Raw genomic sequence first — 15,395 nt, 5'->3', positions numbered from 1 at the left:
CCTGTTTTGATTTCAGGTAATTTTTCTTATATTTGTGATCGTCTGTTTTCAGTATATTTGTAAGTTAAAGAGGGAGATGTCAACAGATTCATATTCATGTGGAAGTAATGAAAAGGTTTTTAGAAGAATTTTGACGTGCTTGTGTAGCTGAACAAGAGATAGAGAGGAAGTGTGTGTGTGTGTGTGTGTGTGTGTGTGTGTGTGTGTGTGTGTGTGTGTGTGTGTGTGTGTGTGTGTTTGAGAGGGAGAGAGACAATCCGGAATGAGAGATAAAGAGAAAGAGAGAGAGGGGGGAGGGAGAGAGAGGTGTAGAGGGTGAGAGAGAGAAAGAGAAAAAGATAATCAAAAAGAAATTTTATATATATATATGATTAAAAAAAAGAAAGACAGGAGAGAGGGAGGGGGGAGAAAGAGTGGAAAGGCAGAAAGTAAAAGAGAAAGAGTGAGAGTGTCAGAAAGAGAGAGAAAGAAGTGAGAGAGAGGTTAGAGAGAGAAAGAGAGGGAGAGAGGGAGTGAGTGAGAGAAAGAGAGAGAAAAAGAGATAAAGAGAGAAGGAGAGAGAGTCAGACAGAGAAACAAAGGAAGAGAGAGGAGGGGATGGTGTCAGGACCTAAATAAGAAACCTACTGGCGACTGTTCCAGAGACAACTAGCATCATCATCGTGTCCGAGAACCAAGCCATGGCTGGCACCGGAACCGCCACCCCGTCCTCCTCCTCCTTCGCCACATCCACCCCTGGCGGCGGGGAGGACGGGCACGCTGCGGAGGACCAGCAGGTGATGAGACTCACCTGGGTCATGTCGCTTTTCATCTTCTTCTACTCCGTCATCTTCCTGCTGGGCATCGTGGGCAACATCCTGGTGGTGGTGGTGGTGACCCGCAACAAGGCCATGCAGACCATCACCAACATCTTCATCACCAACCTGGCCGTGTCCGACGTCTGCATGTGCCTGCTGGCCGTACCCTTCACGCCCATGTCCTTCTTCTTCAACTCGTGGATCTTCGGCAAGGCGCTGTGCCACATCGTGCCCATGACGCTCTGCATTAGTGTCTACGTCTCCACCCTCACCTCCACAGCCATCGCCGTGGACCGCTACTTCGTCATCGTCTACCCCTTCAAGCCGCGCATGAAGATCTACATGTGCGTGCTGATGATCGTGGCTATCTGGATCATCTCCATCTCCATCTCGCTGCCGCTGGGCATCTACCACGAGAAGGAGCAGATCACCAACACCACGTCCTTCAAGTGCTCGGAGAAGTGGCCCAAGCCCCAGGCCCGCCAGTTCTTCACGGTGACCTCACTGGTACTGCAGTACATCGTCCCCTGCACCATCATCACCTTCTGCTACTCCATGGTCTCGCTGGCGCTGCGCAAGCGGTCCAAGGTCAGTAGTTGGTGGGATGTTGGTGGGTGGTAGTGGTGGTGGTCATGGTGATGCTTATGCCGTGATTTGGTACTTAAAGGTAAAAACAAAATGGGTACGGTCAGTGGTCGCAGTTGTTGTTGGGTGGTATTGGTGGTGGTGGTGGTTATGTAGTATTTTGGTACGTTAACAAAGAGTCAAAAAGATCAGTGGTTGGTGGGAGTTGTTGGGTGGTATTGGTAGTGGTGGTGGTGATGGTGGTTATGTGGTGACTTGGTGCTTAAACAAAGGTTTAAAAAAAAAAAAGGTCAGTGTTTGGTGGGGTGTTGTTGGGTGGTGGTGGTAGTAGCGGTGATCGTAGTGGTTGTGGTGGTCGTAGCGTGGTGATATGAAACTTAAACAAACTTTCCGAGGTCAGTGGTTGTGGTGATAGTTGGTACGTGGTATTGGTGGTGGTGGTGGTACCTTCGTAAATCGTGATTGGTAATGCTTAGTATAAAACAAATTGATTAAAGAAGAAAGGAAAGCAACAACAAAAAATGGACTGGAATCGGATTTTGTTTCATGAACCATTACAAAAAATAACAAAGAAAGAAAGAAATAATAATAATAATAATAACACAATTTTAACAACAGAATGCGGAAAGGACATCATACAATGGCTTCTTTCAATTGTAAAGCCTGACCGATGGTGAAGGGAATAGCTTTAGCCAATTGCGAGGCCAATACAGAGCTACACATTTGAATGCAAACATAATATTGAAAGTAATTAGTGAACATCCCACAATTAAGTTAACAATTTCCCAATCCAGCACGGTGTCCACTTAGAAAAGGTTGTCTCGGCGATTGTGATGCATGAGTTGTCAGAGAACATGATTCGGAACTAACGTACAATTAGCTAAACTCCTAGCAGCAAAAAAGCGTTTTGTATTTTATCTGGCGGCTACTTTGCTGTGAGGCTGTCTTTTACGTCACAGCGAATATGTAACGCAGACTGCACGTTTCCATCCAAAGTGTCAGATAGCGTGAATGAAATGTGACATTGCGAAAAAAAAAAAAATAGAGACTCTCGTTTCTTCCAAAGTGTCAGATAGCGTGAATGAAATGTGACATTGCGAAAAAAAAAAAATAGAGACTCTCGTTTCTTCCAAAGTGTCAGATAGCGTGAATGAAATGTGACATTGCGAAAAAAAAAAAAAAAATAGAGACTCTCGTTTCTTCCAAAGTGTCAGAGCGTGAATGAAATGTGACATTGCGAAAAAAAAAAAATAGAGACTCTCGTTTCTTCCAAAGTGTCAGATAGCGTGAATGAAATGTGACATTGCGAAAAAAAAAAATATATAGGGACTCTCGTTTCTTCCAAAATGTCAGATAGTGTGAATGAAATATGACATTGCGAAAAAAAAAGAGAGAGACTCGATAAGACATCATCTGCACACACACACACACACACACACACACACACACACACACACACACACACACACACACACACACACACACACACACACACATATGTATATATATATATATATATATACATACATATATGTATACATGCACGCACGCACGCGCACGCACGCACACACACACACACACACACACACACACACACACACACACACACACACACACACACACACACGTATGCACGCACTCAAACACTCACTCAGAAGCGAAAAGAACGCACATTTTGCCAAGCTGTTCGCAGCAAAACACGTTTTACAGTTTATTTGGCGGATGTTTTGTTGCTAGGCTATTTTCTTGTCACAGCAAATATGTAATGCAGCCTACGCGAGTCTTCCAGTGTCAGATAGTGGTAATGAACTTCGACATTCGAAAAAAGATCTGCACACACACACACACACACACACACACACACACACACACACACACACACACACACACACACACACACACACACACTCACACACTCACTCATTCACTCACTCACTCACTCATTCACTAACCCACTTACTCTTTCACTTACACACAAATAGAAAGAAAGTCTTGGTTGAAAAGAACATGGTTTCCTTTTCAAAACGTAACTGCTTAAATTTCATGACTGGTACCCCTATGGAAAAATTGGGTGATTATGTCACACGTATTGTTCATGCGCACATCTGAAACAGTAACTTTGAGATTCTGTCACTCTGCCTTCGCTCCTTGAAAATCACATTTATACATTGTACCATTGCAGACGTTATTGGTTAGACTGATACCCTGCAAACGTTATTTGTGTGACTGATATATAAATCCGCCTGCAGTCGATATTTGCGTGGCTGATATATGATTCGGACCAGAAATGTTAACTGTGTGACTGATAGATGAGTTGTCCACCCTCCTCGAGGCACTGTGGCAGAGTAAGGTTAGGCGTTCGGCTACATTTCCTTGCTTCACCAATGATCAGGATTCGAGACCCGTTTCGTTTCAGCAGGATTTCATGTCCTTGGGAAAAGCACTTCACTCCGTCTTTCCTCACTCCACTCAGGTGCGAATGGGTACCTGACTTTGGTTGGGGAAGGTTTCAGTTTCAGTCAATGAAGAAGGCGTTACTGCTTTCGGATACCACATCTGCCAGGCAGATGCCTGACTAGCAACATAACCCAACGTGCTTAGTCAGGCCTTGAGTGCATGCATACATATTTGTGTACGTATTAGAGTGGATTTCTCCAACTGGTTGGCCAGATGACAACGCTCTTGTTCCTAGGGGTTGCATACGGGACCTCGTTTTATCGTCACATCCGAATGACAATACGCTCAGTTTGATTTTTCAGTCAAACTTGGGACAAAGGGCCAGAGCGGGACTCTGTATTGACAGATGCACAGACTCTGCAGATGAGCGTCTTAACCATTCTGCCACCATCCTCCTTAGGGAAGGTTAAAACAGCGGAAGGAGAGGAATGGGCCCCTGCCTTCCTATGCTGAGCTCTTGACACAGTGGATATGTATTCATTGCACTGATGGTCGTAAAGGGATACGGTACCTTTAACATTTAATCTTAACCCTGAACCCTCCACCTGGTGTGTGCAGGTGAAGATCGGGAGCGGCGCACGGTCCCGGGAGCGCGAGGAGCAGGAGATCCGGCGCAAGAAGCGCACCAACAAGATGCTGATCGCCATGGTGGTCATCTTCGTCTGCTGCTGGATGCCGCTCAACGCCGTGCTGCTGCTTCGCGAGTACAAGGAGAGCGTGGACCGCTGGTACTACTTCACCCTCATCTTCTTCACCGCCCACGTCATCGCCATGAGCTCCACCATCTACAACCCTTTCCTCTACGCCTGGATGAACGACAACTTCAAGAAGGAGTTCAAGACCATCCTGCCCTGCCTGTTCATGGGCGGCCGCCAGAGCCAGAACAACTCCAACTACACCCAGTACACCAGCGTGGAGGCTCAGCCCTCCATCATGCTCAACCGATCGCCCATGAAGAACGGCAACGACAACAACTGCAACGCCACGGCCGCTGACGCCGCCAACAACGCCAAGGACACCAAGGCCTTCTATGACGCGGACTCGGAGAAAGTGCACCTGAACATCGCTGAGGAGCAAGGGACGGAGGACACCTGATCGGGGACCTGGACTTCCCCCTCCCCTCCCCCTCTCCACACCCACACCGCCCCCTCCTCCTCCTCCAGATGGTCATCAGCGGGTGGTGAAGAGTGAGGACGAAATAGGACTGGCGCTAATCCATGCCTTGTACAGTGTATCTTGAACATCGTGCAGCTGCCGTCAACCCACGTACTGTTGGTGATGATCTTGTCGCGAACGTTTCAGTCCCTGACTTGCTGGCTTGTTTGCAGTAAGCCTTAAAGAGAGAGAGAGAGAGAGTCTGTTCCCCCCCTGGGTCTAGTCACCCACAGAACACTTTAACAAGAACAAGAACAACAACTCTCCGACCCATCTTGTCATGGAGTGTGATGCTCAGCTTTTTTTTTTTTCAGCAGGAAGGGGAACGTGTGTAACGTGAAATTGCCAAAGTTCTTCTTGACATTGTTTGTGACGAAGAATAGCCTCCTGTGTTTTATCTCTCTTTTTTTCTCAACTGGCGGTGTAAGTCTGGACTATACCGTCTTTCAGAAGACGCCTAATTTTAGATACAGTGGCAACAGTTGATAATTATGGTCACATCCCCGGTATACGTATATATCTGCTCATTATCACGTCACTGTCAGTCACTGAATGCATTTGGCTGGGTTACTGTTGTTAAGATGTTAATGGACTTTTTTATCTTTTCTTTCTTTTTTTTTTTTTTTTTTTTTTTTTTGAAAGGGGGGGGGGTGGGAGTGTTGTTTGTTTGGTTTTTGTTTTCTTTCTTTCGTTTTTTGTGCGTTCGCTCAAGGTGTATCGCCATTATAAATAGTGTTGTTTCAATTCCCAGGAGAGAGCGCTTCTTCTGATTCAAATAGAAGTATAGCCTTTAATGTTCATGGACAGAAATTGACGCTTTGTCACGTGTGGCCGCTATTTCATTTTTGAACATAATGTTCAATAATATTGTTTGTTTGCTTGTTTATCAAATTGTCTTTCTGTCTTTTATTTGTTTGTTCCACTTTTTGGAAGCTGACAAAAGCAAGACACCATGCTGCTGACGTGCATAGACAGCGGACAGTTCCAGGAGGGTGGCGATTCCAGAACTCGGCGGACGGGGCTCTGTGGAGAATAAACTCATCTACCTCCTCACACTGCTTAGACGTTCGTTATTCTGTCAGAAACTGTTGCGTCTGAAAGACAATGCTTGCTGTTCTTGAGGTACAGTATGACAGTCAGCTAAAACTGTCCATCCCAACGTGAGAGAACGACATGACATTCGATGAACGAGTGTATGCTCCCGTGCTCTAGCTAGCTGCACTCGCGAAGGATGATCTATTGTATGATATTGCAAGATTTGGTGATACAGGTTTGAAGTATATTGCACTTTTGGGCTTCTTGTAACAAACAAAATTCTACGCTGAGATATGCTGGTAATGATGGAACTCTCTCTCTCTCTCTCTCTCTCTCTCTCTCTCTCTCTCTCTCTGTACCCCTCCCCCCCCCCTTTGAAAATAAACAAAAGAGCGTCGTCGTTAACAAAGCTTTCACGAGCCTTACAAAAGTACACCAGCAACGTGCGCTGTGTCCTTAACACCGACTTTGACGTTAAGGAAAAAAAAAGCAGTGAGTCTGCACTGCAGTGAAAATAGTACATTATTTTTCAGTGCGTCTTTCAAGTCTCATGACACGGGAAACCCAAACAAGACAGTAACAAACACATGATCGCTCTCTACATCGTTTGCCGGGTCCCTGTCCCTAAAATATTATTCAATGCATAAGGGAAGTGGAGGAGTGAGGGAAGAGAAGTATTCTGTGAACAGCTGAGATGAATCAGTACTGCGAGATATTTTAATCTGCTGTAAAATGAGGGAACGGTGTGCTCTCTTGTTTCTATGAAAACTATGTTCATACCCAAAAATAACAACTAAGTAAAGCAAAAGAGACTTCTGAAAAAGGGTATTGAGTGGACAATAATAACACGAAAGGAGACGGAGTGCTTTCATGCATATTGATATGGAATGCACAGACATTGTTTCTGGCATTTTTAGACCTATCAGAAATTATAACTATGTCCTTGCAAAGCAGAAATAAATCCTTCCCACCAAACCTTCACCACCACCGCCATGACAAACATAAGTACAGGTTAAAAACAAAAATTAAATAGATTTTTGATACAGATGACGTCTTCAAAACATTACTGATCGCGAAACTCTCAACTATGGGAATAGATCCCTGAACTGTAAAGCGTGGGAACCGATGTCGAAACTCTGAGCTGTAGTGATAGATGTCGAGACTCTGTGTTACGGAAATAGATGGTGAAACTGACATACGGCGAAACTGAGAACTGTGAACAGTTATCGAAACTCAGCTGGGGAAATACACTGTGAAACTGTGAAATGTGGGAACAGATGGCGAAAAACTGAGTTTTGGGAAATGAATAGATGGCGATAATCTGAGAAATGGGAGTCGGTGGCAAAACACTGCGTCGTGGCAAAAAAAAAAATCAGCTGTAAGAATAGTTTGCGAATTCTAAGCTGTGGGAACGGATTGCGAAACTGAGCTGTGGGAAAAGAGTCTGAAACTTGAACAATAGAAGTTGATCGCGGAACTCTAAGCAGTCAGACTAGATAGCGGGACTCATGACTTCCGTGGATAGTTCACAAAACTTTGAGCGCTGGGAACTATCGCCCTTAAAATGACTGCGAATCCGTGTCTTTTTTTTTCTTCTTCTTTTTTTTAAAGAAGAATGGCAACCTGGAAGACGTTAAAAAACACACACTATAAACATGTTTTTGTTTGTTTATTCCTGTGTGTTACAACATTTACATGAGGACATTACCATTCTTGGACGAAATGCAGGGGACACATGATAATGAAGTGTAACCTTTTTTCTTAATTGATGTCTGTTATTCCGCCACCATGATTCCAGCTGCTGATCACGTGTTGGGATTCAGGCGGTCGAGTGCCTACAAACAATCTGGGCAGTTGGCTTAAATGTATGTATAGTATATCATGTCTACTGTTTGTCTTTAATACGTGTGTGTGTGTGTGGGCGTGTGTGTGTGTGTGTGTGTGTGTGTGTGTGTGTGTGTGTGTGTCTGTGTGTGGACAAATTTAGAGCAGGTTTGTGATCGCTGATTCCTGGCTTACATTGCGGAAACTGTTCAGAATGCGAATGCATTTATGCGTAAGCCGCAAGCCCCTTATGTATGACTGTGTATCATTATCTTTTATTGTAGGTTTCTGCTGTTCACATGAACCTCTCTATGGATGTCTTTCTGCTCGACTGACTCTCTCTCTCTCTCTCTCTCTCTCTCTCTCTCTCTCTCTCTCTTCTCTCTCTCTCTTCTTCTTCTTCTTCTTCTTCTTCTTCTTCTTCTTCTTCTTCTTCTTCTTCATTTCTTCATTTTCGTCGTGAACAGGTTCGTTCTGTACACAACAGTGTTGCTCAAATTTTGAGAGGAAAGAAAACTTCCTCGAGAAAATAGAAGAAAATATATCTTTTAAGTATATGTTAACATGCGCTGTCAAAATCAACATCATTCATAATTGTACTTTTCATATATTAGTGTTTTCATTTTTTCTTGCTTTACTATTCGTTCGTTTTATTTATCTTCTTTTTTTGTTTTTAATTAAATAAGGTTTAGTTTAATTTCCCTATCTTCTCAATGTTGAACATAAAATTGCAGCCAAACTCTTCCAGTTCAAAAAGATACATACCTGCCAGTTTCTTATAAACTGAGAGTTGACACACGTATATCAATCATAAGAACAACGCCAAAATATTCCCCAGCATGCGTGGAACACGACAGCATCATTTAGGAAACTGATGTTGGTTGTGCGAAATAAAAAGCATAATTGAAAATACCAAAATGATTCTCATTCTTTCGACTCCTTTTTTTTTCTAGCCTCAAACCAAATCATTCGGACGATGATATCTGAGACTATTACAGTGTGGTATGTTTGCATTGAATACGTTCAGCAAGAAGAAAGATTGCAAATGTCCGTAGGTATAAAACTTCCGTATTGTCGCCCCTACTTTAAAAAAAAATGGAAGAAGCCAAAAAACAAATCAAAACTGGCCAAAAACAATCCTTCTTGGCTGCTATTAAAAGTACAGAACTCAGACTTTCAGAGCGTGTGTTTGATATACATATTCCTAGCTAATACAGTGTGTATATGTTCAGCGTATATTTTAATCAGCCAAAGTTCTGGTACTAATAATAACTGCTGTATGGACTCGTTTTGGTGATAACGTGAGCTGGATCTGCGGAACTGCCTTTTTTTCTGTAAAGCTGGTCTTTATATTGATATTTCGAGCATTTTGAATTTCTGCACTTCGTTATTAATCTTCATTTTCATTCGTTTTTGAAGAGCCGTGGTGTTCATATTCCCATGTGGTTTGTGTAACCATGTGCTTGTAATGTTTGTAGGCGTGTGTGTGTAGGTGTGTGTGTGTGTGTGTGTGTGTGTGTGTGTGTGTGTGTGTGTGTGTGTGTGTGTGTGTGTGTGTGCACGCTCGCGTGCGCGCGTGTGTATACGCTCGCGTTGTCTGATTGAAAATGACATTGTGTACAGGAAGATACTGTCCATATATGCTAACAAAATAGATATGCCCCAAAATATCATACTTGCATTTAAAAAAAAAATGATAAGAATTCGGTATGTAATAACATGTTTCCAAAAAAATCTGACCATCGTTTGCATCCGCTCATGGTTAATACATGTGCCAGTTAATCAACCAATTCAAACACAGGCACATCCAGCTTTTATTTCAAAACCTTCGTCCGGCAGTAGTCAGCCAGCAAAACCAACCTCTCAAGGCCAAATAACTGATTCATAGAACGGCTTAAAATGGACCAGCATATCCGCACTCTACTGTTCGCAAAGTTTTACTCTCGGACAAACGTTGTGCATTCGTGAATGCATCATGCGAAAGTCAAGAGTATATAGAGCATCTGTGTTTGCATACACACACACACACACACACACACACACACACATCTGATCTTTCTGGGGGGTTGGCGAGTTGCTATCCTGAGTACCTTTCGTCAATATTCTGGTTGGCATAGGCCTATATAGGCATGCATTAACATAGTAATCATTCTGTATACAGAAAACCAAACAATCATTCAACTACCCCCTTTTCTCTGCAGGTATTTGTTACTAAGTATGGGCGGAAAGACGAAATGAAAGCCTCCGTGTTTTTGTTGTTATTCCTCAGATTGATTTAACGATCGTCGCCGCTAGATTAGTTTGATTGGGCCAGTCTGTTTATTTGTTTTGATAATCTTAGAGCTGTGTTGTGCATAAGCCTTTGTTTTAATTGTAGGGTCAGTGGTAAATGCATGATCTTTTCTTAATTATCATTCTTGTATTCATCTCTTTTCTTTCAAAATGGCCTCTTCCCAAAATGGCCTCCCTTGCCTGCCCTTCCTTGTCTTTAGTCTCTACGGTTTTGGAGTTATGCATGCGTGTGAATGACTTGTGCGAAAGCGCTTTGATTTGTCTCTGCACAAGATTCAGCGCTATATAAATACCATTATTATTATTATTATTATTATTATTATTTCAATTGCTTCATTTATCCTTTCAGTAAATATTGCTGCATTACAAGGTAGCATTTATTGATAAGGCAGTAGCTATTTTTTAAATAATGTGTTATCTTTCTTCATTTCCTTTATGATGGTGATGATGATGTTGATACTGATTTTTATTTTAGTTGTTGTTTTGTTGTTTTATTACTGTTGACCATTGTCATGATTATTTTCATTCTTGCATATGCTATGGTTTATACTGGAAACCCGGAGGATGGCCGATGTCATTTCTGTGCCTGCGTGCATTTTTAGCTATGACTGAAGTGAAGGTGTGGATATCAGTGAATTGTTTATGTGTGCACGGACGCATGTAAGTGTGTGTGTGTGACTGTGTCTCTGTGTGTGTGTGTGTGTGTGCGTGCGTCCGTGTGTGTGTTAGTCATATATAACCATGGAGCTATAGCGTACATAATCTTAGAAGAAGAAAAGGGGGCGTTTATTGTGATTTGTGATATCAGATAATCTCTACTGCTTGTGATTGATATGTTGCGTCTGTACATAAAAGGTACCATATCCACGTGCTCATGAAATAATATAATGCCTCTGTATCTAATCGTGCATTTTGATGTCTCTTGTTGGCGGATTCCGCTGGACCGCTACCAGAAGATACGAGTTTGCGTCGCTGGGCATGATTCAGTATTGATTTGTCTACGTTTCTTGTTTGGTTGTACTTGTGTTTTAGCCATGTTAGCCATGGTGTTAATTCACTGATCAAAGTGTTTCGTGAGCTCTGAATACCATAGTTGATGTCGCTCGTTAAAATGGTGTGACATATTCATATAAAGTCAGTATAAATGTTCGGTGTATTTGTTTTCAAGTGTAATCTGTTTCCTGTGATTTTACTTCATGTGCGATGTTGTGCTCTTTTTTTTTTTTTTTTTAGTGTGGACAATGTTTGTGTATATGTAAAATACATATATATATGTATATATATATATATATATATATATATATATATATATATATATAATGTATACATATATGTGTATATATAAGTATATTTCACTATGATATGGTTTAAATAATAGATGTGTTGACATATGTGTTTATTGAAACGGAGAAGTTATGAGTACATGTTGTCATTGAAAGATGCCCCCCTCCCCCTTTTTTCCTCCTTGTACTTGTGTGGTCTATGTGTTCACAGAAGCAAACACAGACACATCACCATGAATGCATCGCTGTCCACACACACACACACACACACACACACACACACACACATATATATATATATATATACCTCTCTCTCTCTCTCTCTCTCTCTCTCTCTCTCTCTCTCTCTCTCTCTCTCTCTCGTTCTCCGTGATTCGTGCAATATGACAAATATGAACAATCACGTTGCACGTGCTTGTGTCTATGTAATGTTTCTTTAGCACTTCCTCTCTAGCCCAACTTGTCCCCCTCCTCTCTCTCTCTCTCTCTCTCTCTCTCTCTCTCAACCTACCCCTCCTACTTCCTTTTGACCTTGTATATCAACCATGACTTCGCCAACATGTTAGATGTATGCTGATATTTACGGATCATATGTTGTCTTTCGTTATCGTTGAGACATGTACAATAGCATTTGTCTGCTAAACGTTCGTTAGTGTCACTTTGATTTTGGTTTCCGTTGGTTATGAGTGCTTTGTTGTTGTTTTTTGTTTGTTTGTGTGTTGTTTTTGTTGTTCTTGTTTTCTGTTGAGCTCGTTTTGCTATAGACACTGGTTGCTTTTGGTACCTCCCACACTAGTTGTTGAGTTGTGATTTGGATCGGAGATCTATACATTGTTCTCTCGCTGTTCGGAATACCGGGTACGCGTTTTTGGTCCTGCTCTGTATGTGCTGCTTTTTTCAACACGTCCTGATGGTCGTGAGGTCCCCCTTTTTTGTAGTGTTGTCGGTTCCATAGCCGATGATGTTGCCTAAAGTAAAAGTGAACAAAAAAAAGAGGAAAAAAAAAAGAAACAGTGTCCCTGTCGATTACCTTTCTATGCTCTGGAGCAAAATGATCTCTGTGTCTTGCCGCCTGCTCCAGTCAGCGAATCAGCAAGTCAGACTGTTTTTCTCCACTGTTAGCCCACGCTTCGCTTTCTCGCAATCTCACGCTTTCTCTCACTTTACGAGAAAGCGTAGGAGTGTGAGAAAGTATGGTCGTTCCTCTCCCTTCTTTGGTTTTTTTAGGACTTGTTTTGGGAAGGGACAAAAAATCCAACTCCGATGACAAAATAATCATTTTCAGAAAGCGTTCAAGCGCCCCTCACGCTTTCTCGCAATTGCGAGAGAACGTTGGAGGGGAACGATGACGCTTTCTCGCAATCCCACGCCTTCTCGTGAAGTGAGAGAAATCATGGGACTTCGAGAAAGCGTGGGCTAACATCCCATTTCTCCTCGCTAAATGACTGATACACTATGTACCCACTCTGTGTTGTAAGAACTATTATTAAGAGTAAAGGCTTACCTACTGTTTTAAGTGAGACTTGTTATATTCGATCTGGCAAAACTCTCTCTCGTGTCTCTCTCTGTGTCTCCATCACACAGACACACACACACACACACACACACACACACACACACACACACACGCACGCACGCACGCACACACACACACACACACACACACACACACACACACATACACATACACACACACGAGCGTGCGCGCGTGCGCACGCACACGTAGACACACACACACACACACGCACGCACGCACGCACACACACACACACACACACACACACACACACACACACACACACACACACACACAAACACACGCTTTTTACCTCACAAAATATTTCCACTATCTTACAAATGCTGTCAGTCCTGTTTACCAAGCATAAGCTTCCATAGATGTTGTGTGCATGAAATACATCAAACGATTGTACATTTTTCGCAACCAATACGTCATTGAACTAGGTGTGTTTCCTGAATGCAGTGACACACTATTCAAGTTTTTATTTTCATTTAACGCTTGCCTTGCAGACAGGATATTCTAAGGGGGTAGGGGGGGTAGGGTTGTGGTGGAGGGTTCTGGCTTTGATTAAATGAAAAACACAACCTTATCGAACCAGGTAATATGATGTCTTCGATCTGCACTATCCAGATAACAATATAGGTGTCTCTTGTGTTCGGGGGAGAGCTTCACTATGAATAGTTCCGTGAAAAGAATTATGCCTGCTGTCAGCCGCCTTCACGAAATGGCCAGTGTCAAGGATATTGTTGTTGGATGTCCTAATTCCGATCATCTCCTGCTCTGAGTTGAATGAGCTGCCGTCTCAAATTGGAAGACTGAACACAACGCAATTTAGTGACATCATTTCACAGGTGGGTCTTTCAATCAGAGCGTCATTCCAATTGCATGACCACCACTGCTGGTGTCCGTGCATTCCGGGCCTGCTTGACGCCAGGATAGCTTATCAAAGGAAGCGTACAGCACAGCCCTGTCACTTGATTCCAAAACTGAAATGGACCACCAGAACAGAATCGTGACTACATCATCCTCATACTTCTTCATGACGCTGGCTTGGCTTCAGTTTTTATCTTACTTATGTGATATTTGTTTTCCATGCTGGCCCAGTGACCCCCACCCCCTCCCCCATTTCAATTTATCCTACACTTCCAATGCCTGCGATCATTTCGCATTAACTTTTCTACTGCTGAACTTTGGTAAAATGAAACCCGATGTCGCATGAATCAAAAATGAGAAAACAAAACTACTTCCTGTTTACTTTCAAGCGGTGAAACTGATTTTGCTGAGCAAAAGTAATACAATTCCAAAAGGAGACTAGCTCCTTCCCAAGACGAAGAAGGAAACAATCCCAAGAGGAAGAAGTGCAAAGAAAGAAATTGCGACTGTCATCCTAACCTGTAACTTAATCTTACATCAGTAAGTTAACAGCCCTTCGTTCACGAACACACTCGTTAGAAGCAGTCAAAGAGGTTAAAGGCTTTGGTGTCCAGGGATCCATAGGGGGACTGTCTGTCATTTCAAGAATCGCGGAAGTGGTGCTCCGCACTGTAGAGGGTGGTGCTTACTCAGTCTTGCTACACGTCAGAGCAGTTATCGTCGTCAATTAGCTCTTTTAGTTGGCGGTGTCCTCATACGCAAGGCGTTTATTCAACTCACTCGGAAGAAGGGTAGGGTGTTCTCAAAGCAGGTGGTTTCGTGGCAGTCTAACACTGATGGCTTCCTGTGCTATATTGACGTTGGAACTGTTATGGAAGGAATCTGGGTGTAGCTGCATATGGGGGATTCCTGACAGACATACAGACAGACAGATAGATATATAGATAGATAGGTAGATAGATAGATAGACAGATAGATAGATAAATAGATGATAATCCATATCAATTAAACTAGTTTCTCAGTCCCTAGTTCTAATCTCCTTCCGGTGGGAAAAAAATAATAAAGAATAAACCAAACAATCGAAAGAAAAGAAAACAGCAAAAGGAAATCTTTCGTGCAGTAAGCTCACTCTTTGTTGTGTTCGTGCTCACATGCGAAACCCGCAACGCATTTCTTTGTCTGCAATAACGCTTAAAACAAAACGATGAGTGCATCTCCCCATACAGCCAGCCAATCTCTCCCTCTCTCTCCCTCTCTCCCTCTCTCTCTCTCTCTCTCCCCCTCTGTGTGTGTGTGTGTGTGTGTGTGTGTGTCTGTGTGTGTGTGTGTGTGTGGCGTTGGGAATGGAGCAAGAGGTCCTGATTTCAAGTCACGCAAGAAACAGTTTTTGTCTTCCCCATCCATTATTACACTTCGCGGCAGCTGGACTTTCGGATGAGGTGCTGTGCGCAAGAGGCACGTGCTGCACGCGAAGACTCTACGACTGTGGCAGAATTATGCAGAAAAAACGGAACGTGATGGGGACAAAAAATATTCATACATTCAGTAAAGTAAGAGAGAAAAGAAAAGGTGTGG

The 15,395-nt window shown here is 42.8% G+C and overlaps 1 protein-coding gene across 1 annotated transcript in view; it reads left to right on the top strand.

The window, feature by feature from the left end:
- The window catches only part of LOC143294266 (prolactin-releasing peptide receptor-like), a 120,946-nt gene extending 115,391 nt beyond the window's left edge, over positions 1-5,555 (top strand). Inside the window, exons 2-4 of the mRNA XM_076605702.1 lie at positions 1-16; positions 643-1,385; positions 4,398-5,555. The exon at positions 1-16 is cut by the window's left edge and continues 485 nt beyond it. Of these exons, the coding sequence (XP_076461817.1) occupies positions 681-1,385; positions 4,398-4,934 (1,242 nt within the window). The 5' untranslated portion in view covers positions 1-16; positions 643-680 and the 3' untranslated portion in view covers positions 4,935-5,555. The remainder of the gene's footprint in view (positions 17-642; positions 1,386-4,397) is intronic.
- The last annotated feature ends 9,840 nt before the right edge of the window (positions 5,556-15,395 follow it).

The sequence above is a fragment of the Babylonia areolata genome, chromosome 19, assembly GCF_041734735.1.
Source record: "Babylonia areolata isolate BAREFJ2019XMU chromosome 19, ASM4173473v1, whole genome shotgun sequence".
NCBI lineage: Eukaryota > Metazoa > Mollusca > Gastropoda > Neogastropoda > Buccinidae > Babylonia > Babylonia areolata.
This window is presented reverse-complemented; position numbering and strand designations above follow the sequence as displayed.